Here is a 24,476-nt window from a genome sequence, read left to right as displayed (position 1 = left end):
GATAGCTGTATAAAGCCTCATTCAGATGGCAGTAATTTGGTCAATATTTTGCAACAGTATTTGTGTTTAACCCAGTCCCGCTGACAGCATTTTTTGATTTTCATTTTTGACCCCCCCCCCCCCAAACCCCATAACTATTATTTCTCCACTCTCAGAGCAATATGAGGTCCTAATGTTTGCGGGACAAATCTTTCTTCATGATGATACCATTAATTATTCTGTACATGTACTGGGAAGCTGGAAAAAAAATTCAGAGTGGGGGGATTTGAAGAAAAAGTGCATTTGTGCGATTTTCTTACGGGATTCGTTTTTACGGCGTTCATTGTGCAGCCAAAATGTCATCTGTATTCTATGTTTCAGTACGATTCTGGAGATACCAAATTTATATGGTTTTATGTACATTTTAACCCCTTAACAAAAATCCAAAACTGTGCCAATTTTTTTTTCTAAAAGTCGCCATATTCTGAAACCCGTAACTTTTTTTATACTTCCGTGTACAGGGATGTATAGGACGTCTCTTTTTGCGTATTTCAAATGTGTGTGAAATAGCCTTTCTAAAGGCTATGCAAGCATGTGCTTAGCTAAAAATGACTGTTCCCAATGATCAAGGTTTTGGCTTACAAATAGCGAAACATATACTGAAAAGAATTGAACCTCTTCAGTATTTATGTCCCTTTCTTCATTTTAGACCATAATACTGCAGTGTGAATCTGATCCAAATAAGACCTCAGAGATAATCTTGCTTTGCCATACCTTAGTGCAAGTGATTTACTTTAGCCTCACTAAATCAGAAAATAATTCTTGTGTGAACAGAGCTAACACAATAGCTCTGCTTTCCTTACTCACCGAGTTGTGGTGTCGAAATCAAAAGGGTAGATGATGTCATCCAGGTTGCATATCTGACAGATAAAGCCTCTTTGGCTGCATACATCACATCTGTAGACATGGCTAATGGCAAAGTCTAGGACAGACTGGAGGAAACCTTGAAATGCTCCTTCAGCTATCTGCAAGAAATACGGACAATTACCCAAAGGATAAGTTTGACAGCACAGCTCTAGTATTAAAATAAATAAATAAATCACTTATGACAGGAGCAAGGGTTCCATAGCAATAAGTGGCAATTGGTTCTGCACCTGTTTAAGGTCCTGTATGCTGTAAGTATGGGCACAGTCCAGAAGGTAATCACGATGGTTTACGCTAAAAAGAGAAAAGAGAAGTTATAAACAATGTGTCTGATAATCCGCTCATGTAGCAGGACTGCAGACACACCACTGGCTTTTCTAACAATACTAGGTTTTTTCATACAACAGGACCTCCTCACAAGATGACAGAAATAGTGCATGCAAAAGGGCCACACGGTGGCTCAGTGGTTAGCACTGCAGCCTTGCAGCGCTGGAGTCCTGGTGTTCAAATCCCGCAAAGGGCATAAAACCATCTGCAAGGAGTTTGTATGTTCTCCCCGTGTTTGCATGGATTTCCATCCCATATTCCAAAAAAGACATACTGATAGGAAAAAAATGTACATTGTACAAAAAAAGAAATAGTGCATGCAAGACAGGAAAATTACATCCTCAGTACATTGCATCCCTTCTTCTTTACTCAGAAGCTTTAACACTGAGATTCAGTTACCCGATATACAATATTTCATCCCTGCCAGGTTTTATGACACTGTTCTCCCACAACCTGCATTAGGTTATGATATGCCTCAAAGTTTAACACCTACTTATACTCAAATCTGACAACATCAATTCCGAAGCTTTTAATCCTAAATTGGATCTTTTCCTTGGGAGATACTTAGGGGGAATCGGTTTGGCCTATGACAGTTTTAATCATTCTATATCCCCTACATGTTGTACTAGCAACTGTTTGGTCATCGGAAACTATCCTGTTTTATTTGGCTTAGTTGGGCAACACTTTCTGCTCTACAGCCTGGTATAAGGCTGGAGAAATTCAACTAGTAAAATGATTACTTGTGAGTGCTAAATATCCTACAGATGACCAAATAATTATTATTTTATTTATTTTTTTTATATGCACTCCCGTATGACTTTACCATGTTTACCTTTAGGGTCTGACATGTGCAGGTGGTGTTATAGAAAACAATGCGGGGGCCACACGGTGGCTCAGTGGTTAGCACTGCAGCCTTGCAGCGCTGGAGTCCTGGTGTTCAAATCCCGCCAAGGGCATAAAAAACCATCTACAAGGAGTTTGTATGTTCTCCCCGTGTTTGCATGGATTTCCATCCCATATTCCAAAAAGACATACTGATAGGGAAAAAATGTACATTGTGAGCCCTATGTGGGGCTCACAATCTACATAAAAATAAAAAAAAAGAAAGAAAACAATGCACTAGGTTGTTTACCTGTCGGGTTAAAGGAATTCAGTTTTTCAACCGCTTAACTCCATTTAGCCTTACTTTCGTTTTGCCTTTCCTGCCACAGCCATTTTTCAATTTTTGTTTTTTACTCCCAGCCTCCCAAAAGCAATATATATATTTTTTTTTTTATTTTCCATTTACAGATCTCTATAAGGACCTATGTTCTGAAGGACATATTCCACTTCATAGTGGTACCTTTAAACCTGGTTTCTTATGTACTAGAAGTCACTAATCTGGCTATTTATGTCACTCTGATGCCTGTGCATCACATTAATTAAACTCAAACACTTGTGATTTATAGCTGCTCCTGTATGAGTGATAAGTGCAGACATTGGCCATGCTGAAGTTATCTAGGAGTTATATTGTGATAAGGGAAGCTTTTAGGACTTTTATCATCACTTGTTGAATTGCCTAATATAAGGCTCCCCCAGAAAATAAGGCATTCCCAAAAATCACACTGTGCTCTGTGCGCACAGGAAAGCTGGCTGCTGCCTCGGCTGTTGTATCCACTGTCCCTGCTGCTGTACGATGAGCTGGGAGATACCCGCTGTGCACATGCTGCGGGGAGTTCACTCTCCCAGCTTATCCAAGAGGCAGAGGCAGCAGCCGGCTTTCCTGTGCACACGGAGCACAAAAACCAGCTGGCTGCAATACCAGTGAGGTGAGGGCTCTCCAGCACAAGCCTCGCTAAGCCCCGCCCACCACTTCCGCGAAGAACAGCAGCACCAGCGCTGCTACGAAGATGGGAAAGGTAAGTGGGATACCTTCCCCTCACTCCCCTACACTACTTACAATCGGCAGTCATGACGGTGCTCCACTAAGGAAGTACCAGCATGACTGCTGGTTGTCATAAGACGTCCCCCGAAAATAAGACAGGACCTATGTTTAGGATGACAATTTAATATAAGACACAGTCTTATTTTCGGGGAAACATGGTAGCTACAAAATTTAACCCTTAGTTATCTTAGTAAAGTGAAATTGTGTTCCCATTAACATTGTTCTAGTAGTACCTGCTCCCCTGCCAGCAAGCACCATCACCTACTTCCTGGATGTTTGCGCAGACTCAGCAGGGAACCTAGCTAGAGATAACACAAGTAGTTTACAGCTCTCTACTATCTCTACTATACTAAACTACTGGTTAATTTACACATGGATAAGTAGTCCAGAAAATAAGCCAAGCTGGATATAAAACCATATAAAACCTAATTTTTTTTGTTTAGCCACTGTAATCAGAACAACTAAGGAATCAAATTTTAATATGTTTATATGCAATAGTAAACATGAAAATTATTTTGTTTTATTTTAGGTAAAAAGCAAAACTTTAATTTTTTTTCACATTTTACAGATCAGCACAGAGTATCACACGCCAGAGGATTAGATACACGCATCTGCACACAGTCCCACACACCAGAGGATTAAATACGCGCTTCAGCACACAGTTCCACACACTGAAGGATTAGATACGTGTGTCTGCACACGGTTCCACATGCCGAAGGATTAGATACACGCGTCTGCACACAGTACCACACGGCGGGGGATTGGATACATGCGTCTGCACACAGTACCACATGCCAAAGGATTGGATACACGTATCTGCACACAGTTCCACACACCAGAGTATAAGATACGCGCGTCTGCACACAGTACCACATGCCGTAGGATTAGATACGCGCCTCTTCACACAATACCACACAGGGGAGGATTAGATATGCACCTCTTCACACAGTACCACACGGGGGAGGATTAGATACGCACATCTGCACACAGTACCACACGCCAGAGGATTGGATATGCACATCTGCACACAGTTCCATACGCCAGAGGATTAGAAACGCACGTCTGCACACAGTACCATACGCCAGGGGATTGGATACACGCGTCTGCACACAATACCACATGCCAGAGGATTGGATACGTGCATCTGCACACAGTTCCATACACCAGAGGATTAGATAAGCACGTCTGCACACAGTACCACATGCTGTAGAATTAGATATGCGCGTCTGCTTACAGTTCCACACACCAGAGGATTAGATTTGAGCGTCCTTACAAAGTTGTACACTCTACAGGATTAGATACACGCGTTGCATACAGTACCACATGCTGTAGGATTAGATACTCGCGTCTACACACAGTTCCACATGCCATAGGATTAGACACGCACCTATTCACACAATACCACACAGGGGAGGATTAGATACATGCCTCTGCACACAGTACCACACGCCAGATGATTAGATACGCACGCCTGAACACAGTACCACATGCCGTAAGATTAGATATGTGCACGTCTGCACACAGTTTCACTTACCGGAGGATTAGATACACACATCTTCACACAATACCACACAGGGGAGGATTAGATACACACATCTGCACGCAGTACCACACGGCAGAGGATTAGATATGTGCATCTGCACACAGTACCACACGGCAGAGGATTAGATATGTGCATCTGCACACAGTACCACACCAACAAGGATTACATACTTGCGTCTAAACACAGTACTACATGGGGAAGGATTAGCTACAGCTTTACTCCAGGTATCCATAACAATTGATCACAGATTTTTCACTGATATCCAAAATGAGATACACATAACCACATGACGCTTATGGACATACACACAAACCACATACAAAATACACCAGTGCAAAATTGGACAATTCTTACGGGGACACTACACAAACATAAAACGTAATATACCCGTGCGAAGCCGGGTCCTCCCTCTAGTACCGTATGCATTCGAGTATAAGCCGACCCAAATATAAGCCGGTCTGCAACTCTAAAGGTATGGGGTTCATGTACTTTAACTGAACACCGCTTGCAGTTGCGATTGTATTCCATCCGGGGTGGTCCTCATGCATAATCTCCCGGACAGAATACATAAGCTAATGTCAGATGAGTGGGATAGCGCTTCAGTGTGTGGTGGAGGCAGCAAACAGAGCAGCGTTGCTGCCGATAGGTAAGTGGTGAAGCAGAGCCGTCTCCAGGGCCGCCCCAAGTCATCTCTCCCTGACTTCCCTCTGCTTCCTAACTGGAGTATAAGCCAAGGGGCACTTTTTCAGCACATAAACTGTGCTGAAAAACTCGACTTAAACTTGAGTATATACAGTTATACTACTTATTTTAAGCCTTTTTGGTCCTGGAAAAAAATAAAAATAGTTGAGATATGTAAAGCCATTGAAAAGATATTGCGGTGTAAAGCAACACATACAATAGTGCTAAATTTGGCCTGATCATTAGGGCATCAATGACGCTTGGTCCTGAAAGTGTTAATCCTTTAACGATGACAGTGTGATGTCATGAGATTTGCTTTAACCAGTGGTGGAAACAGATAGGACTTGTATTAAAGACTCTGTAGTTAGAGTAATTTAAAGTTATAGTGTCCCTGGACTTATCCTGAGCTGTGCCATTTTCTTTTGGGTTTTGCTTTCTTCATGGTAACTGTGCTTCCTAATTAAATTATATATAAAAATATGTTAGACGCCTGTGCAGGTAGATACATGGTGTGTGGTGCTAACGTTTCAATAAAGGAGATGTTTTTCTTTATTTTCTAAATGGTTGCTGACGGATTCAACTTTTTGTCTTTGAATTGTAAGGAACCCCAAGTGGGAACTGGTGTTTCATTGTGCAACTTAGGGAGATGAACATTCCCTGAATGTCTGAATGCTGTTACAGAACTTTTTTTAATGTAATTTATATGTGGGTCATTATGATAATACCGAATATATTTAGTTTTAAAAAACTTGACCAAGAGCAAAAACTTTTATTTTTATATCTCCATATTTTGGGCTGGGTATGGCATCTTTTTCTACGGGGCAGTTGTACTTTTTATTTACACCATTTTGGAGGAATGTCTGTTTTCTTTTTGATTCCAATTTTTTTGGGCAAATAAAGAGAAAAAATGGCTGTCCAGCCATTTCAACTTTTTATTTACCTGCTATGTTATTCGCCATTGGGAAATATTTTTACTTGTTTGAATTTTGCATTTTCGGACTCTGGGATAACGGATTCTGAAAGTGTTTGTTTTTATTTTGGAATCAACCACCTGCGCGCTTGACCCAATCCAGTCACATCTCATCCCCAAACTCACTGAAGTCATTACTCGGGTCCTAACCCATCTCTTCAACCTATCCCTAATCAATGGCGGAAGCCTTCAAACATGTCACAGTCACACCTATACTTAAGAAACCCCTCAACCCATCCTCTCCGGCCAACTATTGAGCCATCTCACTGATCCCTTACGCCTCAAAACTGCTTGAGCAACATGACCACTCCGAAGGGTTTGAAAAAGGGACTCTTAACAACAAAGAAAAAGAGTACCTTACCATCACGAATCTGGCGGTTTCCCTGTTCTATCATCTGCCAAAGATACATAAGGGCCTGGTAGACCCTCCTGGGAGGCCAATCATATCTGGGCTTAAATCCCTGACACGTAACTTATCCCAGTACGTGGATACACATTAACAACAACTGTATACGAACACACCCCATACCAAGGGCTTGAGTGTCATCAGGGATAGCCTAGCAGATAACTCTGTTCTACCACACTTTCAACAAATATTCATTATTGAAGCCATCCGTTTTATTTTGGAGCATAACGTTTTTTGAGTTCCAGGACCGTATCTACATACAGAACCGCAGAACCGCAATGGGCTCGAAATTCGCGCCTGGTTATGCTAACTTGCATGTTGGGCAAATCGAGAAGATGTTTATCTATGGATCTGATCCTTGGTTCCCGAAGATTATGTACTACAAGAGGTACATCAACGATCTGATGTTTATTTCGGATGGCTCTGTTAGTGAATTCAATGAGTTCACAGAATTCCTCAATCAAAACGACTGGGGTCTCACTTTTACGGGTAAAACCAGTAACAGTGAGATAGAATATCTGGATCTAGTACTCATGGCCAAAGATGACAACATATGTACTAAGACTGTCTTCAAAGAAGTTGATTGTAACGACTTTCTGGACTTCCGTAGTTGTCACCTTCGTAGATGGAAACAGAATATGCTGTTTGGCCAATTTAAGCGGATTAGACGCAATTGCACGCACACATTGGAATATGATCAGCAGAGTTCTACACTAACCCACAGATTCCAGGAGAAGCGTTACCCCAGGGCCATTATTTCTGCAGCCAAACAAAAGGCTGCCGGCCTGTCCCAAGAAGACTGCTTATTACTAGAGATGAGCGAACACTAAAATGTTCGAGGTTCGAAATTCGATTCGAACAGCCGCTCACTGTTCGAGTGTTCGAATGGGTTTCGAACCCCATTATAGTCTATGGGGAACATATACTCGTTAAGGGGGAAACCCAAATCCGTGTCTGGAGGGTCACCAAGTCCACTATGACACCCCAGGAAATGATACCAACACCCTGGAATGACACTGGGACAGCAGGGGAAGCATGTCTGGGGGCATAAAAGTCACTTTATTTCATGGAAATCCCTGTCAGTTTGCGATTTTCGCAAGCTAACTTTTCCCCATAGAAATGCATTGGCCAGTGCTGATTGGCCAGAGTACGGAACTCGACCAATCAGCGCTGGCTCTGCTGGAGGAGGCGGAGTCTAAGATCGCTCCACACCAGTCTCCATTCAGGTCCGACCTTAGACTCCGCCTCCTCCGGCAGAGCCAGCGCTGATTGGCCGAAGGCTGGCCAATGCATTCCTATGCGAATGCAGAGACTTAGCAGTGCTGAGCCAGTTCTACTCAACTACACATCTGATGCACACTCGGCACTGCTACATCAGACGTAGAAATCTGATGTAGCAGAGCCGAGGGTGCACTAGAACCCCTGTGCAAACTCAGTTCACGCTAATAGAATGCATTGGCCAGCGCTGATTGGCCAGAGTACGGAACTCGACCAATCAACGCTGGCTCTGCTGGAGGAGGCGGAGTCTAAGATCGCTCCACACCAGTCTCCATTCTGGTCCGACCTTAGACTCTGCCTCTTCCAGCAGAGCCAGCGCTGATTGGCCGAATTCCGTACTCTGGCCAATCAGTGCTGGCCAATGCATTCTATTGGCGTGATGAAGCAGTGCTGAATGTGTGTGTTTAGCTCAACTACACTGGTGGAGTAGTTGAGCTAAGCACACAGATTCAGCTCTGCTTCAATCAGCGCTGGCCAATGCATTCTATTAGCTTGATGAAGCAGTTTGAACCCTTGTGCAGTTTGAACCCTTGTGCACCCTCGGCTCTGCTACATCAGAGCCGAGGGTGCGCTTGAACCCTTGTGCAGCCTCGGCTCTGCTACATCAGAGCCGAGGCTGCACAACTATCCTCCCATCTCTCATACAACCTGCTCTTTGACAGACTTCAGTCATACCTCCAACTCAAGAACATCTTTCAAAGCCGCTCCTTTCTCACTCCAGAAAATGCAAAGGTGCTAGTCCATGCCCTCATAATCTCCCGCATAGATTACTGTAACACCCTTTTCCATGTCCTCCCTGCAAATACCCTTGCCCCCCTCCAGTCCACCTTACACTGTGCTGCTCACTTAATATAATACCTCTCCCTCTACTCTTCATCGGCTGCTCCCCTCTGCCAATCACTTCACTGGCTACCCGTTGCCCAGCGAATTGAGTTCAAGTTACTAATGCTGACATACAAAGCCATCCACAACCTGTCCCCTCCATATATCTGACCTAATCTTCCGCTACCTGCCCACACGTAACCTCAGATCCTCTAAAGACCTCCTACTCAGCTCTGCTCTCATCCGCTCCTCACACACCCATCTCCAAAATTTCTTTTGTGCATCCCCCATACTCTGGCACTCCTTACCAAGACACATAAAACTGACCCACACAATCACAAGCTTCAAGAAGGCCCTGAAGACTCACCTATTTAGGAAGGCCTACAACCTCCAATAACACTACTGTCACCTCATCACCATCTGAACACCCCCTCCCCTACCTTCTGTCTCTATCCCTCTTCACCCATAGACTGTAAGCCCTCGCGGGCAGGACGCTCTCTCCCACTGTGCCATTCCTTGTTAGTATTCTATCTACCTGTATATTTTGTGTACTGTATGTAAACCCTCAAATGTAAAGCACCATGGAATTAATACTGCTATATAAATAAAAATAAATAAATATAATAATAATAAAAGTAAATTGAATGGTTTTTGAACTTTTTTTTTTTCCACTTAAAATGTTTTATTTTTGTTTTTTTGGAACCCCAGGGGACTTAACGGATTGAAAACTAATCTATATATATATATATAAAACTCAATCTGTAGTAATCTGCTCTATACAAATCCCCAGTTCTCGCCCGATTTGGGTGAAATTTGGCATGCCCCCTCTCAATCCACAGGAGCAGAATAATGTGCACGTTATATCTCGTCATATCTAGTGTCTCCTCGTCATAAGATTGGGGCCCCTAAATTTAAGCCCTATGCATATCGTGGAGAAAGTGAAAGCGCTTGAGGGGAAAACAACAGTTGTGACTGACAGGGACGGATTATAGCGACGGCGCCAAAGAGTCGCTGCCAAAAGGGCCACAACACCACACACAACACACAAACATTTCACAAACACCATATAAACATCACACAGACAGCACACATACACCAACCCACAAGCACAACACCACACAAATGCCACAACTCACCAAACAAACACCAGATCACTCTAGACACACACAATACAAATGCCACCCAATAAACACCACATGCGCACTACGCACGCATGGACAACACACGCACGCAAACACACTCAGATGGATGCACACTACACACATGGACAAACAGAGCACATGCATACTCACACACAACTACCGCTACTCACACACAACTACCGCATGCATGGACACTTGCTCTGTACGCACAGAAACACATGGATCACACACACACATACACGGACCACACACGTGCATGCACACACGCATACATACACAAGGATCACACGCATGCACACACACACACATACATACACATGGATCACACACATGTACACGCACGCATGCACTGATAAATCATGTCTGGTATCCTTAGTGGCTGCTTGTACACTGCAGTATTTTTCACGGGCTTCCAGGCCATGGATTTGATGGTTCCATAGACTTCTTTGTGCACAAAGCTGTGAATTTTCCAGGCTCCATACAAGTCTATGGAGATGTAGAATCCACAGCCCGGAGACTGTAGTGTTACTGTAGTGTGCAAGCAGCCTTACTGAGCAGCAATATTGGTCAGACGAAAACTGCCTCATAGTAAGATTGTCATTATTACTTACTATACAGGGATCTTTCATCACTGAAGCACTACAATAGATAGTTGTGTAACTGTAAACAAATTTTACTCTTTTGTCCATGAACTACTTATATATTACACTGGAGGGGGGGGGGGGGGAAGGGATGCACTATGTTGTTAATTGGGTGTAAATCAGTGGCATAACTAGAAATGATGGGGCCCTGTGGCTAACTTTTGACACGGGCCTCTCCCCATGCTGAAGACCCCGACCGACCCACCCGCATTCCTGCGCACATTATTATACCCCATAGTGGCCCTTGCACACAGTATTATACCTCATAGTGACCCCTTCACCCAGGATTATGCCCTAATGTGGCTCCTTCACCTAGCATTATTCCCACTGTGCACACCCATGAACAATTATTATACTCTGGGGGCTTTTCAGAACCCAGAGAATAATAATTGGCGACCTAGGAAAGATACAAACATAAAAAAAACACTGTTACTTACCTATCCCTGGCTTCGCTGTACTTCCCGCTGATGGCGGCCATCTTCAATGACGTCCAGGACGTCACGTGACCAAGGGAGCCTGTGCCCTTTGCATGTGAAATCAGGGACGTCACACAAGTAGGCCTGAAGCCTGCCCACAAAGGTAACAGTTTTTTTATGTTCTCTTACCTCTCCTGGGCCTCCGGTCATTATACTCAGGGGTCTTTTCAGACCCTCCAATATAATAATACTGTTTGTGGGGCCCGCAGTGTCACTTACCGATCCCGGCCGCTGCCAGGATCGGTAAGTAAATAGGGCCTGTTACTGTTTGGAGTAACTCCAGCCACTAACGGCCTATTTTAAAAAAACAAAAACATAAAAATAAACGCAGCAGTAGTGGCTGTCACCGGGCCCCTAATGTCCCGGGTCCTGTGGTAACTGCTACCCCAGTAGTTACACCCCTGGTGTAAATGTTTTATATGTTTGTGTAAGGTGCATAAATTTTAATTTTTGATAAAAAATAGTTTAAAAAAATAGTTGTAATAGCTTATACTACTTAATATGTATTGAATACGTAAAATCAATAAAAATGTTGAAACGAAAAAAAAAGTTGTTCACATCAATGTTACGAAAAATTAGTAAAATGCCAAAATAATAATTTTAAGTGGAAAAAAAAAATTACTGTAGCGTTCTGAAAATGACAATTTCAGTGTGATACTGAAAATTTTTCTTTAACATAACCAACAATTTAACATATTTTCCGCAAGCGAAGCTGCGGGTATTCTACTAGTAGAAACATATAAAAGCCTGGTATCCTTCAATAGGCTCCCAGCTATTATGGCAAAAGGAGACCACTCCAAGATCTCAGAGGAAGGAAATCTTGTTAAAGATAACGGCGTCCACAATAGACCAATTGGTCTCATTTAACTAAAGCATTTTTGAAGGATTAATGCCTACAACTGAAGGGGACTCTGATCGCAGACATTGCTGGCAGGTATCTGCTGTATAATACTGGAGTTCTGCAGATGGCATCTTTAAAGTGCCAAGATCTGCAGTAACAGAGCTGCATAAGTCAACAATAGGTTTAAGTATATTGTGTATGATGTCTGATGATTAATTTTGTAATACACTATTACACTATTGATTAACCTAAAACATTGGTTCTAAAGCTCTCCCTACCAACTTCTCTAACTAAGCATTGACAGGGAGAATCCATGCACTGGGAGGGGGGGAGAGGGGTTGATAAATTATTATTATTCATACAAAGCATGAAGAAGTGACAAAATTGTGCTCAAATTGGGTTTTCGTGGAAAAAGAAAAAAAAACAACTTTTTTCTGTTTTGCACTGTGCCTGTCACTTTCCTGAAAGGGATTCATAATTCCTAACTCAATTTCCCATTCCTTAAGATAATGAGAAACCATAAAACTAAACATTTATTATGCTCAAAATTACCGTATATGTTCGAGTATAAACCATCCTGAATATAAGCCGACCCCCCTAATTTTACCACAAAAAACTGGGAAAACTTATTGACTCCAGTATAAGCCTAGGGGGGAGGAAATGCAGCAGCTACTGGAAAATTTAAAAAATTAAAATGGTTTTTTTGGGTGCAGTAGTTGCTGGGTGCTGGGGAGGAGGTGTTTTAGTTGTCTGCCGACGCCTTCCCTGAGCTGGAGGCCTGTTTTTTTTTTTCCCCACTTGGAATTCAGCCTGGTTGATATACACTCACCGGCCACTTTATTAGGTACACCTGTCCAACTGCTCATTAACACTTAATTTCTAATCAGCCAATCACATGGCGGCAACTCAGTGCATTTAGGCATGTAGACATGGTCAAGAATCTCCTGCAGTTCAAACCGAGCATCAGTATGGGGAAGAAAGGTGATTTGAGTGCCTTTGAACGTGGCATGGTTGTTGGTGCCAGAAGGGCTGGTCTGAGTATTTCAGAAACTGCTGATCTACTGGGATTTTCACGCACAACCATCTCTAGGGTTTACAGAGAATGGTCCGAAAAAGAAAAAACATCCAGTGAGCGGCAGTTCTGTGGGCGGAAATGCGTTGTTGATGCCAGAGGTCAGAGGAGAATGGCCAGACTGGTTCGAGCTGATAGAAAGGCAACAGTGACTCAAATAGCCACCCATTACAACCAAGGTAGCCAGAAGAGCATCTCTGAACGCACAGTACATCGAACTTTGAGGCAGATGGGCTACAGCAGCAGAAGACCACACCGGGTGCCACTCCTTTCAGCTAAGAACAGGAAACTGAGGCTACAATTTGCACAAGCTCATCGAAATTGGACAATTGAAGATTGGAAAAACGTTGCCTGGTCTGATGAGTCTCGATTTCTGCTGCGACATTCGGATGGTAGGGTCAGAATTTGGCGTCAACAACATGAAAGCATGGATCCATCCTGCCTTGTATCAACGGTTCAGGCTGGTGGTGGTGGTGTCATGGTGTGGGGAATATTTTCTTGGCACTCTTTGGGCCCCTTCGTACCAATTGAGCATCGTTGCAACGCCAAAGCCTACCTGAGTATTGTTACTGACCATGTCCATCCCTTTATGACCACAATGTACCCAACATCTGATGGCTACTTTCAGCAGGATAATGCGCCATATCATAAAGCTGGAATCATCTCAGACTGGTTTCTTGAACATGACAATGAGTTCACTGTACTCCAATGACCTCCACAGTCACCAGATCTCAATCCAATAGAGCATCTTTGGGATGTGGTGGAACGGGAGATTCGCATCATGGATGTGCAGCCGACAAATCTGCGGCAACTGTGTGATGCCATCATGTCAATATGGACCAAAATCTCTGAGGAATGCTTCCAGCACCTTGTTGAATCTATGCCACGAAGAATTGAGGCAGTTCTGAAGGCAAAAGGGGGTCCAACCCGTTACTAGCATGGTGTACCTAATAAAGTGGCCGGTGAGTGTATATATAGGGTATCTACAGTGCTCCTATTAACACCTTCCCAACGGAACAGGAGCACTGCAGATACCCTATATTCACTATACTGGGCACTTTCACTTGCAGGGTCACCTAATGTGTATGTGTTTCACAGTAATTTTCTACTTTTATATGTATTCTAGGGAAAGGAGTGATTGAGACCTTTTATTTATTTATTTTTCGTTATATTTTTTTAAAAGCCTCTTATTTTTTTCACTATTTTATGGGAGATTCTATACATTACTATTGCGGCTGGTCATAGATCACGACCACCCCCCCCTCCCCCAAAAAAAAAGGAAAAAAAAAAAGAGAAAATAAATTATAAGCCGATGGGGGCTTTTTCAGCACAAAAACGTGCTTAAAAATTTGGCTTATACTCGAGTATATTGGTAGAAAAAAAATAAGGGAGTAAGATATACCAGCAATGTTCCTCCACTGCCAAATAGTGTGCCTAATTTGACCTTACTGCACTATAAACACTAGGTTCTAATGTATTCTAAATTCAGTCCTGTTTGTAAGTGTTGGCACCCCTGAAATTTTCCAGCAAATTAAAGGGATTCTATCATTGGGAAAATTCGTTTTTAACTAAGCATATATTTGCATAGCCTTTTGAAAGGCTATTCCACACATACCTTTTGTTTGTAAATCCTCCCAGCCGTTTTTGAATTAGCCTGCTTTTATTGATAAGCTAATTAGCCAGCCATGAGCACCAGAAGTTCAGTGAGCATTGTCTGCTATCTGTACTCAGAGGGGAAAGTGAGAGCAGGGAGGTGTTTTTTGGTGTCGTTTTAATACAAAGGAAATAAATAAAACAGGTATAATTACACTAATTTTCTGGGAGAAATAATTAATTTGCTGGAAAAAAATTCAGGGGTGCCAACACTTACAGCCATGACTGTATAGTGTAAATGGTTAATAGCAATAGATTTGTCAATATTACGCTGTTATTTATTGTTCGTAAAAAGTAAAAACCCTGAATCCATTCACTGGCAGAGTCTACAGTAAGCTAGCAAAATTTTAGTAATGATTTCCTATATGCCAGTTATAAGCCACTGGTATTATAATCGCTCACACATAGTACATGGAGAGTCTGCCGTACCTCAACACACCATATGAGCAACTGGCAGGAGAAACAGTGTTGATTGTAAAAATAAATGCAGTCTCCCAACATGTTTCATCGAATTCAAGTCATTCCCACCAAATTTATTATCATTTAGGCCAGTTTTGTATGAATGATACCAGAACTCTACATCAGTTACAATCTGGCATAAAACGTCACATAAATCTATTTATAGTGACCCTGCCCCTTTAATTAGAGCATTGCAAGGGAGAGCCTTCACATTAAAACACTTGTTCATAACCCCATCCCCCACCATTACAATATAGAAAAGAAAAAAACATCACTACATTATGAAAACTGAGGGTTCAATAAAATCCTGGATATCTCCTAAGAACTGTGTATTCAATAGTTTTACTACTCTTACTCCTCATGTTTTATCTGTAGTTCTCCTTTCTCATTATTTTCCCTTACTTTATATCCCCATAATTATTGTATCTGTTCTTCAGTCTCATTGACAATTCTCCATTTAGATTATTGGTCTTTATTAGAGATCAGTGAGTACTATTCGAAACGGCACGCTCCCATAGGAATGAATGGATACAGCCGGCACACAGCCTGTGCCGGCGTCCGGCCGCTTAACTCTCTGCGCACCGGCTGCGTCTATTCGATACTATGGGAGCGTGCTATTCGAAAAGGAAGTTTCGAATAGTACTCGCTCAGCTCTAGTCTTTATATTTACTGTGATAACAGAGTCATTCTTTCAATTTGCTTGAGACTTATACTTGCTTATAGCATTGATTGTGATACCTCATTTACTAATCAATTTGTGAAACGTTTCGGAATAACTGCAAGAGCATTTCACTCCTCCGTTACATGCAACATTATAGACAGATTCAAGGTTGCATTTGCAATCACTGTACAGTCCCACTTTTTAAAAACAATTATTCTATTATATAGGAATTTTCAACAAAACCCAGGATGAGATTATACTTGTACCCAAACAAGAGCCATGACTATATGACAAATAAGCCACAAAAAGTACACGCCTGCCACCAGATGCCATGTATACAAATAATAAATATCCCTGCACAGCTAAAAGATGGATGGTATCACGATACTAATACATTTACAGGGTCTCGTTCACATGGGGCAAGAGGGGGCGGATTTTGGCGCTGAATCCACGTCACAATAGAGGTCTATGTAGACCGCTAGCTTACTTTTATTGCCGCTCACGGAAAAAAGAAGCGAGCTGCCCTTTCTTCAGGCAGATTCCAACCCCGGCGTCCGCCTCGCGGCAGCACCCTCCGGACTAGGCCCATTCATTTGAGCCTACTCCAGAACGGGAAATCACGACTGTCGGAAGCTGCGACAGTCATGGCAGACCTCCCGCATCAAAATCAGGACCAAAGTACGCCTAACTGTGCCCCGTGTGAACTAGCCCTAAGAAAGCATCCTATGCTCTATTGGGTTTCTTGTTCTGTCTTTCCTAGTCCTGGGGTGTCATTTCCAGATCTTCTGTTTTCCATCTACTGCTGAATTCTCAGCACTAGATTTTTCCCCAAACTAGTGAGTTCAAAAGCAGGGATTTCACCTTGTACGAAGTTCCTGAAGTGCTCCACTACGACAGGTTATCAAATACTCCCCTAACAGCCTCAGCTTCTCTCGACTATGGCTTATCTCACACATGATATGTGCATGCTGGTAAAGTCGGTCATTTAAGCACTTGACATTAAAGACTGGCTCATCCTGCACCATCTTCAAGAAGTTCACAGCTGCTCTGGCCACCTGCACAGAGGACAAAAAAGGACAAGATGTTCACTCATGACTTAGCTAACTCTATAGAAAAATATATTCAGGTTACAAATCAAATGTCGCATTGAGAACATGAACTCAAATACAAGAGAGATACAAAGGAGACATCATCGACTGCTCACATATATCACAAAGAGAAAACACTAGTAGTAACTTGTAGATTTGCCCTAAACAGAATCTTGTAGTGGGATGTGTAATGGATAAAAGAGGGGTAGTGATAGAGAGATTGCTCAACCTCACTGAAGAGGTCAAGCAATGTACAAAAAGAGGTACCAGCTCTTGACAGTCACCAAGAAAACAGGAAGACAAACACTACACAGATAAGGAAATAGGTGTGAGAGAACACAGATTAATGCTGTACTTACTGGTCGTTCAATTAGATCCCAGTTATGCACCATCCTAGATGGGATAAGGGACACTTCATCCAGATGACACAAGTCACAATAATACAAACCAGAAAATTCACATAATTTTGCCTTTCCAAAGTGAAACCCAATCTGTTTATGGCAGCCTGAAATGAGAGGAAACCTGTAACAAACATACAGAGCAGCAGCAACTACATTATATCCAGCTTCCACCCACCTGCACATTTAAAGTTCTGTGTGTCTAAACCCCGCTCTGTAGGAATATGTAAGAGGTACTGGAAAAACAGATGATCCCTGATGTGTGGTTTTATGTAGAAGTTTAGAGCTCCCAGCAAAGCATGGTCTTCCAATTCCAAAAACACGGCTCGAACAAGCTCTCTCCAAGATTTAGCTTCGGCTGCATTCTCAGCTTGTAATTGCAACGAGCCTTTTGTAGTCACCAGCCGGAAGCAGGAGGAATTACCAAGACTTGAATCAGGCAGTATGTCCCTCACCATCTCTGCAGTGTAAATATTATACAGAGCCTTCTCACTGCTCTGGGGAAGGAAACATTTGAGCACTCTTTCAGACAATGAAAACATAAACCTTGTCCATGATTTCTGGACCCTCATGTACAGAATTGACTCTTTTAAAGCATCTGGCTCCAACTCTGCTTGAATAGTCCAGTCAAACACCTGACAAAAGGATGTTCTCTCCTCCCTGGGAAGTGCAGAAATTTGTGGATAATCTGGACAATGCAAAATCTCCCAACAGTCATCTTGCTGTGGTTGAAATTTTTGCACCGCTTCCTGTATCCTGTCCACCCAGTCATGGGCTTCACCTTTAGATGGTGCCCTCATATACAATTGTTTATTGGGAAATTGAAGCTCAAAGCGACCATCACTGTGTGCAGGACCCACTGACTCACAGTGCAGCAGAGAACAGCTTTCCACACAGTTCTGCTCACTTCCTTCCACATGCAGGCGAAACTCATGTGGTGTCAACTCACAATAATAAGTCTTGTACAGGCCCAGGGCATTTTTACGATCCAGGGAGCCCAGCATCAGGAGACCATGGAACGGGTTAGGTATCCCTGTATAAAACAACAGAATCAGCACAAGACCACGGATAAGAATTCACAGGGACAGCATTCGACAGTTTGCAAATACCTATCTGCCTGCGGTGAACTACATGAAAAGCTGGACCAGAAGGCTTCAAGGACTCAGAGTTGTCAAGATCAGACACCTGGAAGTCCAAGCATCCAATACTGAATTCATCTACTGCAATAACAGGAGATTTTGCTTGGATATCATCTTCAGAGATCCAGCTCTGGGTTTTCTGAACAAATGAGGGAAAAAAAAATATATATATAACAACACAGGTCTAATCTCTGTTTTGAAAGTAATCTTTACTGAAACAGAGAGTAATCACAATATCTGGAGCAGAGAGAGAATGCCAGTGGCAAAAGAAAGGGCAACAGCAGTGAGTGTGAACAACAGGCAGAGTGAAAAGTGAGTTACAAACTGATATCCAGAAGGGTAGAGATGCATAAGAAAGATACCGGAAAAACCATGAATGTGGACTTGCATACAGATTTTTTTTTTTCACTGTAACACAACAGTTACTAACATTACACTAGGTACTTACGAGGAGTTCTGCAGCTGGAGATTCTTCTGCTGAGAGAGAACTACTTTGAAGTTGGATAGGTCCAGAATGGGTATCCACTGACTGTGTTGAAGGAGAAGGCGATGATTCCTGAATGTACTGATGATGAATGTTCATGTTGACAAGTGTAGTGTCTATGTCTTCTGTGGCCTTGTATTCTTTGTCAGCTTTTAGGACTTGAAGGGTAGATAAACAATACAGAGAACACAAGGATGTTGTGTCTGACCGCATAGCATCCATGTCCCTGCGGATCATAGTGTTAAAGATCAGTTCTCAGCTCCCAATTTATACCTACTGCTGTACAAACTAAGAGACTACTACCATATAAGCAACTGCCACCAGTGCGCCTGACCGCTACAAAGATTGAACTTTCATAACAATTACATTAACTGCAGTTCATAAAACAGAAGTGAAAATAATTTCTGTATCATGTTTCGGTCTTCCCCATCCACCCCTTTCTCATACTTACTCTAAGCTTTTATGTGCAGTCTTCACAACGTCACACTTGTCGGAAAGCAGCAGGGAAAAGTCAGAGCTCTCAGAGCATGTGTTAGGTGGTTCATCAGATGCCAAGCTGGATGAAAGTTGGGAAGATGAGCTGCTATTATCCAGGCTCAGAGAAGATAACTCATGTGGCCTCTTAGTGTTATTGATCATTGAATTGTTGATGTCATCAGAGCCTGAAGACTGAGAGACAGAATCCAGGGATTTACGTCTGCAGGGCTTTGACTGAACAATATGCTCAGCATTTTCCAGCCAGAGACCAGACAATGTCAGAGGGGATGCTGTCCACTCATTTAGAATAGAAGACTTGTGTGATAAAGTAAATGTCAGAGACGATACACCCTGCAAGTAGCTGAGAACAACATCACAATCTTCTGCATCTAGCAACAGTGCAAAGGGCTGGTAATACTTCACCAACTGAGATTTCTCCCTCTGTAGTGTAAGGAAGTAACATTCCATCAGAGATTCATTAAGAGCTAAACGCAACCAGGAGCGGCATCGTCCCACGTCACAGTTTATGTAACTTATCTTCTCCAGTTGAGTGATGACATCCCTGCAAGGAGACAATCAAGCTCCAAACCACTGACAGTATAGAAAGAATCCAATTCAGACAATGACAGGACATACTATACAAAGGACAGACTAGTTTTGAAAATTACAAGTGAACAGAGTATACAGTAGACAAGCAGTAGAGATGTTAATTACCGGAAGGAGTATGCAGAAGACAGATAGCATGGAAAGTAAACACAAGATAGCATGCAGCAGACATACCAGTACGAAGTAATGACAGTACAGTAGTCCAAGGACAAATGGTATAGGAAAGAGTATACAGAGGACAGACTGTAGAGAAAAAATTGCCAGTACAGAGTATATGGCAGACATACAGTTTAGAAAGTAAAGACTGAATAGTGTGTTTTACTGAAAAAAATTCTCTCATAACCCATCCCGTACCACTAAATTACTGGCCTGTCTCTAATTTCCTGTCCATCACCAAACTCCTTGAATGCCTGTCTATTCCCACCTAATCTGTAGTCTCGTCTCTCTTGGACAATTTACAATCTGATTGCCACTAAAATTGCCCTTCCAAAGATCTTCTTACAGCTAAATCGATAACTATAATTTTTTTGCGGCTTTTGATATTACAGACCACCAACTTCTCCTCAATATGCACTACTCTATTGGTTCTCTTCCTTTATATTCAGTGTGTCATTTGCCAGCTCTACCTCTCCCTTCAACTTTTGGATTCCTTAGGGCTCAGTACTAGGTGATCTCTCTACACAGGGATAATGTCTCTCAAAGATACGTCATCTTGAGGATAAGTCATCAGTGTGAAAAATCCTTTTGGGTCCTTCTATCAGAGGAGAACTAGTGATACCTGCCCCAGTACCTAGTAGTGGACAGTCTCGCAGGTGCCCTTATTTTCTTGCAGAAATGTTTTTCCCCAATATGCAAATTAGAATAAAATGCTTTGTGAGCAAGGCAGAACCTTGATGGGTTTACAGTTTTGCCAGTTTAGCTACTCTCCTCTGCAGTTGAATGACATACTCTGCTTTCTGTTTGTGAAACAGTTAATGTCCTCCCTGCATCCAGGAAAAGATTCAGTCCTTTAGTCACCAATCAAATGTATGCCTACCAGCACTTTTTATACACTACTAGCAGGAGGACCTGGCTACTCATGGGTATATTACATTTTTTGTCTGTGTAGTGGCCCCATAAGAATTGTCCAATTTTGCACTGGTGTATTTTGTATGTTGTTTGTGTGTATTTCCATAAATGTCATGTGATTATGTGTATCTCATTTTGGATATCAGTGAAAAACCTGTGATCAGTTGTTATGGATACCTGGAGTAAAGCTGTGTGAATGTGACCTTGTGTAACAGTGTCATCCACAGTGCCCTACTTCTTTAACCCCTTCTCGACATGCGCCGTAATAGTACGGCGCATGTCGGGTCTGTAACTATGGCGACCGCCCGGGAGCCGGGCGGCCGTCATAGCCGCCGGGTGTCTACTGCTTTAAGCAGTAGACAACCGGCTCTAATGCCTCCGATCGGTCCCCGGACCGATCGGAGGCATTAACCCCTCCGGCGCTGCTGTCAAAGGCGCCGGAGGCGCCGTTTTCCCGGCGGCGCATGGGCGCCGCCATTTTGGCAAGGATCGCCGGCTCCTGGAGCATGCTCCAGGGCCGACGTCATGTTGCAGTGACAGCCGGGAGCCTTGTCAAAGGCTCCCAGCCGGTCTGCAAATTCTCTCTTTTGCAGGCTGGTGTATACAGCCTGCAAAAGAGATGATGCTTTTTTGCAATGCATTGCAATGCATTAGCATTGTAATGCATTGCATTAGTGATCAGACCCCCTGGGGTTCAACACCCCTAGGGGGTCTAATAAATGCAAAAAAATAAATAAAAAAAAAAGTAAAAAAAAATATAAAAAAATATAAAAAGTATCAAAAGTTTAAATCACCCCCCTTTCCCTAGAACAAATATAAAAGTAGTTAAAAACTGTGAAACACATACATGTTAGGTATCCCCGCGTCCGAAATCGCCCGCTCTACAAATCTATAAAAATATTTTTCCTGTTCGGTAAACACCGTAGCAGGAAAAATAGTCAAAAGTGCCAAACCGCCGTTTTTTCACTGTTTTAATTCTGATAAAAATTTGAATAAAAAGTGATCAAAGCAATAACATTTCCCGAAAATGGTAGAACTAAAAAGTACACCCGGCCCCGCAAAAAAAGACGCCCTATGCATCCCCGTACACCTATGTATAAAAAAAGTTACGGCCGTCGGAATATGGCGACTTTTAGAAAAAAAATTTTTTAACACCATTTTGGAATTTTTTTTTAGGGGTCAAAATGTAAATAAAACCATATAAATTTGGTATCCCTGGAACCGTACCGAAACACAGTGTGGTACTGTGTGCAGAGGCACGTATCTAATCCTCCCCCGTGTGGCATTGTGTGCAGTGGAGTGTATCTAATCCTCTGGTGTGTGGTATTCTGTGAAGACGCGCGTATCTAATCCTCTGGCGTGCTGTACTGTATGCAGATGCGCGTATCTAATCCTTCCCTGTGTAGTACTGTGTGTAGACACAAGCGTCTAATCCTTGTTGGTGTGGTAATGTGTGCAGATGCACATATCTAATCCTCTGGCGTGTGGTACTGTGTGAAGACGCACGTATCTAGTCCTTTGGCGTGTGGAAATGTGTGCAGACGCACGTATCTAATCCTCCCGCGTGTGGTACTATGTGCTGAGATGCATATCTAATTCTCTGGGGTGTGGTACTGTGTGCAGACACACGTATCTAATCCTTCCGTGTGGTATTGTGTGAAGAGGCACATATCTAATCCTACGGCGTATGGAACTGTGTGTAAACGTGCGTATCTAATCCTTCGGCATGTGGAACTGTGTGCAGATGCACATATCTAATCCTTCAGTGTGTAGAACTGTGTGCAGAAGCGCGTATTTAATCCTCTGGCGTGTGATACTGTGTGCTGATCTGTATATCAGGATTAATCGGGGTCAAGATTATATGCTCCTCAATACACCCCCTCAGTATTACATGCTCCTCAGTACCCCCAACACACAGTATTATATGCTCTTCAGTATGACTGACACATGGACACTCACCCATGAAGAGCCGCCGGCATCCACCTCCTTTTAACTGCGAGCGCTGATGACTCATTGCACCTGCGTCAGGGCAGAGCTAAAACTCTGTAGTCAGTGTAGGCCACGGTAGCGCGATCCACGGCCTACACTGACAGCTTTCATCTGTAAGTGTATCTAATACTTGGTTGTGTGGAACTGTGTGCAGACGCTTGTATCTAATCCTCCAGCATGCAGTATTGTGTGCAAACGCCCGTATCTAATCTTCAGGCGTGTGGTACTGTGTGCAGACGTGCATACCTAATCCTCGGGCATGTGGAACTGTGTGCAGATGTGCGTATCTAATCCTCCAGCCTAATGAACTTTGTGTAGAAACGCATATGTAAGCCTCTGGCATGTGGAACTAACTTTGTGCAAACGCGCATATCTAATCCTCCGACGTGTGGTATTGTGTGAAGACATGCGTATCTAATCCTCCGGATTGTGGAACTGTGTGCAGACGTGTGTATCTAATCCCCCAGCGTATGGTACTGTGCGCATACGCAAGTATCTAATCCTCTGCCATGTAGAACTGTGTGCAGACACGCGTATCTAATCCTCACGCGTGTTGAACTATGTGCAGATGTGTGTATCTAATCCCCTGGCCTGTTGAACTGTGTGCAGACACGCGTATATAATCCTCTGGCATGTGGAACTAACTGTGTGCAGACGGACGTATCTAATACTCCGCCATGTGGAACTGAGTGCAGATGCCCGTATCTAATCCTCCGGTATGTGGAATTGTGTGCAGACGTGCGTATTTAATCCTCAGGCGTGTGGAACTGTGTGCAGATGCCCGTATCTAATCCTCCGGTATGTGGAATTGTGTGCAGACGTGCGTATTTAATCCTCAGGCGTGTGGAACTGTGTGCAGACGATCGTATCTAATCCTCCGGCGTGTGGAATTATGTGCAGACGCGCGTAGCTAATCCTCTGACATGTGGAACTGTGTGCAAACGTGTGTATCTAATCCCCCGGCGTATGGTACTGTGTGCATACGTGAGTATCTAATCCTCTGTCATGTGGAACTGTGTGCAGATGCGCGTATCTAATCCTTTAATGCTTGTATCTCAGTTTGGATAGCAGTGTTGGATTGTGCATGTGAAGTGACCGGGTTTATGGCAGTTGGAATTTGAGTGAAAGACTTGCAGGTTTGTATTGACTAAGGGGAAGGGGGGGTTTATTGTTTTGGGAATGCTATATCTCAGCAATGGTACGTCCAAGCGAGTTGGGGCCTTATCTTAAACCTTCTCGGACACCTGAAGTATCTGTGTGCCAAATTTGGTGTATATCGGTCCAGTCGTTTGGTCGTGAATAAAGAATAGACCGACAGACAGAAATTCATTTTTATAATTAAAAGGGTTGTATAGGACATACAGTTCTCCACAACGGAGGCCAAGGAAGGTGAAAAAAATAAAATAAATAAAACTTACCTGTCCCCAG

The 24,476-nt window shown here is 42.9% G+C and overlaps 1 protein-coding gene across 2 annotated transcripts in view; it reads right to left on the bottom strand.

Moving 5' to 3' along the window:
- PLEKHM1 (pleckstrin homology and RUN domain containing M1) overlaps positions 1 to 24,476 on the bottom strand; it is a 49,844-nt gene that overhangs the window by 3,181 nt on the left and 22,187 nt on the right. For both annotated transcript variants that reach the window (XM_075276769.1, XM_075276768.1), the window contains 8 exons: positions 19,360 to 19,947; positions 18,873 to 19,134; positions 18,395 to 18,563; positions 17,464 to 18,318; positions 17,247 to 17,392; positions 16,661 to 16,854; positions 1,134 to 1,197; positions 847 to 1,004 (listed from right to left, as the gene is read on the bottom strand). In XM_075276769.1, the coding sequence (XP_075132870.1) occupies positions 847 to 1,004; positions 1,134 to 1,197; positions 16,661 to 16,854; positions 17,247 to 17,392; positions 17,464 to 18,318; positions 18,395 to 18,563; positions 18,873 to 19,134; positions 19,360 to 19,947 (2,436 nt within the window). The remainder of the gene's footprint in view (positions 1 to 846; positions 1,005 to 1,133; positions 1,198 to 16,660; positions 16,855 to 17,246; positions 17,393 to 17,463; positions 18,319 to 18,394; positions 18,564 to 18,872; positions 19,135 to 19,359; positions 19,948 to 24,476) is intronic.

This window comes from Leptodactylus fuscus, chromosome 6 (assembly GCF_031893055.1).
Source record: "Leptodactylus fuscus isolate aLepFus1 chromosome 6, aLepFus1.hap2, whole genome shotgun sequence".
Classification (NCBI taxonomy): Eukaryota; Metazoa; Chordata; class Amphibia; order Anura; family Leptodactylidae; genus Leptodactylus; species Leptodactylus fuscus.
This window is presented reverse-complemented; position numbering and strand designations above follow the sequence as displayed.